The 3224-nt window shown below is 31.6% G+C and overlaps 1 protein-coding gene across 1 annotated transcript; it reads left to right on the top strand.

Annotated features, from left to right (window-relative positions):
- The first annotated feature begins 1795 nt into the window (after positions 1-1795).
- On the top strand, positions 1796-3106 carry LOC108768009 (cytochrome c oxidase subunit 6A1, mitochondrial). The gene is made up of 3 exons (XM_018518204.1): positions 1796-1925; positions 2217-2371; positions 2525-3106. Exons 1-3 carry the CDS (start codon positions 1838-1840, stop codon positions 2603-2605), a joined length of 324 nt encoding a protein of 107 aa, XP_018373706.1. The 5' UTR covers positions 1796-1837; the 3' UTR covers positions 2606-3106.
- Positions 3107-3224: the final 118 nt, after the last annotated feature.

The raw sequence follows: 3224 nt of genomic DNA, 5'->3' as shown, positions 1-3224 counted from the left end.
CTGCATCCGATGTGCATTGTACGACGCTCTCTAAACCAATCAGAAAACAGGATTCCGATGGATTTTGCCAAACCCATGTTACTGTATAATAAAAATAATTCTTATTACACACTACAAGAAAAATAAATATATCTCATACACATATACCTCTTCTTCTGGTGTACTATCAGGACAAATTACGGAACCTTGTACATAATCTAAACCTATACAAGCAATAACACACTGTTCTAAATTATCCAAAGGATCTGACCTTATTGGAAAATTTCCTGTTCGATTCCGTTCATTTCTTTTGTAGTTTTTTTCGAAGCATTGCTTTTCAAATCTCTCCATACCTTGTAAAAATAATTCATATGTACAGTATGTTTTACAATATTATTATGTTAATATACTTGTTACATTATTTTAAACAATTATAAACATATAAGTAAAAACATAATTGTTAACATAAATAATAAAATATATGCTTAACTACCGTCTGCCACTGTTTCGTTGTCTTTCCGGGTCCAGATAATGAATTTAAAAATGTTCCCAATTCTTCCCATTGTTGGTTATGATGGATTCTACCTTCTTTCGTTAAAAATTTTCCGGCAGCAAATTCTGAATGGGTTTCCATATATTTAACTAACTCTTCGTATTGGATTTGCGTAGTTCGAGACGCACGAGATTTTTTTGTATGATAATAAAATAAATATGACAAGTAGAGAAGGAAAGAAAGAAGATATAATTTATACATAGTCTACATAATTCATATATATTATTGATATATGATCACATATTATTAACTATACATAATTATAAACAATATATACAGGATAGAAGTATGGAAGAGAAGTACGGAAATGGATATATGGAGAGAAGTATGGAAATATTAGAATATTTATATTCTAATTCTATTTATTAGTTATGTGTAAAAAATTTATTTAAAAAGACTATCAACTGTCCCCTATTATTATTAAGTATAATAAGTGATAATAATAAGTAGTAATAATTAGTAATAAATAATATATAATTATACGTAATTATACATATAATTTGACACGGATCTTTTTTTCCCCAGATATATGTATGTATGTAGACATTAATACATACTTTCCTTGGGAAGCCATTTCGAATATCTATTTAAATGTATAATTTTTCATATATAATTTTATTATATATGATAACCTAGATAACCTTCTTTCTTCTTCTTCTTTAATTTATGGCTCCCGCCTCCAAAATGGATAACCTATAATCTAAATCTCCCTCTTCACAATTTTTCTTTTGTTAGAACTGTAATACTATTGGTTGAGAAACATCGTCTTAACATTTTTCTGTGCCTGTACTTTATCGATAAAGTCATACCGACGGTTGTCGCTTGCAACGATATGTGTCGGTAGTAACGGTGTACAGAATTATGTTCGACGATGTGTATCGATCATGCAAGCGACAGACGTCGTTATCGTACCGAACCGACAGTTGTCGGTAGGCGTGTACAGAATACGGCTCCTGCAGTGGAATTCTGTAACTCGTTATGCGATCGTTATGTGCTCATAACGACAATCGCGCAAATATTTTATATGGTAAAAAAGCTGCGCAACTGTCGTTACGAACTCATAACGACTGCGTAACGAGTTACAGAATTCCACTGCTGGACTCTCACTTTCGACGATACGATTTTATCGACAGTGATAGAAAATGGATGTAGTCCCATAGTTCCCAAATCGAAAATGGATGTACATACTGGCGGTAGTGTACGGGCGTATCAACGGTAATAGGAAAAAGGCTGGCATGGCCTCTCAGGTTTCTCTCTGACCAAAGTAAGAGCAGCTGAGCTGAGCACAGCAGCAGAAGAATAAGAATGGCTTCTTGGATGAAGTTTGCTCGCTCCTTTTCCAGAAAATATTCGACGGCCGCTCCTAAATTTGGTGATACTCATGGCGTTACAGGTGAACATAAATGAGAAATACTGATAATTTTTTTTTAAATATATTATTTACATATTTAAATACAATGGTATTTGTATGCACAATATCGCACACTGACGAATATTTTTTACAACAAAATACCGTTTTTGTTAAATTTATTGTTATTAATTAAGACTTGAGTACGAAGTGTCTTTATATTTAAATAATGTTATGATAGCGTACAATGTTTTATAGATGAAAAGAAAACATATGGAGAATGTCAAATAAATTATCAATGAACATTACATAATAGTAACGCTGTGTACTTTACAGATCAAACGCAATTGATGTGGAAGAGGATTTCGTTTTTCGTAGGCTTCCCAGTGATAGCTCTGGCTATGGTTAATTGCTATTTGCATCATCAGGCACATCATGATGATGAACAGCCAGAATTTGTCGCATACGAACACTTAAGGATAAGAACCAAGGTACCAAAATATGCATATATATATATATATATATATATATATATATATATATGTGCATGCCAAAGTGTAAGAAATTGATATAAACTTTTAAGATATAGCCCTTTTTACTTCCTTTATAATTAATATTATTTTTTAATGATATATTATGTTTAGAAATTTCCTTGGGGAGATGGTAATCACAGCCTTTTTCATAATCCTAAAATGAATGCTCTACCCAATGGTTACGAAGAATAAAAAGTGGTTCTTCTAGATGGTAATAATTATGCTTTACATTAGCATTCTTTATAACATGTATTATAAGATGTATGTATTATATTGGCTTATGAACAATTGAGTCAATAAATGGTAGAGAAAATAATTTGACATCATTATAAACTCACTCAGTGTTGGATATAGGGTAAAGTAGGGTTTTTTCATCTACTTCTTGTAATAATAGGAGATTTTTGCAATACCGTTTATTAAAAAATGTGGTGAAAGCTAAGATCAGATTATCTTCTTCTTAACAATTACTTTAAGGAAAAGATAACTTGACTTTAGCGTTCACCGTATTTGGATTCACGTTATTGCAAAAACTCCCTATTCGTTTCTGAACAGCACATGTTGATAATTTGAAGCAGTGCTGGAATTTATTTACAACTTTTAGACTACGCAGGTTAGTGAGGTAAGGGACAAGAATCAAGCTGAAAATCGGCTGAAAGTTGCAAGTAAATTCCAGCACTGATTTAAAAGTTGTATTTGTGCTCTCAAGAAGCAATCACGATTGTATATTGTAATTATAAACACGTCACTGCAAAGAAATATTGTTTGCTATCATAAATTTTTTATTTGAAGTTGATGTTGATGGAATAGCCCA

Source organism: Trachymyrmex cornetzi, unplaced genomic scaffold (genome assembly GCF_001594075.2).
Source record: "Trachymyrmex cornetzi isolate Tcor2-1 unplaced genomic scaffold, Tcor1.1 scaffold745, whole genome shotgun sequence".
Lineage (NCBI taxonomy): Eukaryota > Metazoa > Arthropoda > Insecta > Hymenoptera > Formicidae > Trachymyrmex > Trachymyrmex cornetzi.
This window is presented reverse-complemented; position numbering and strand designations above follow the sequence as displayed.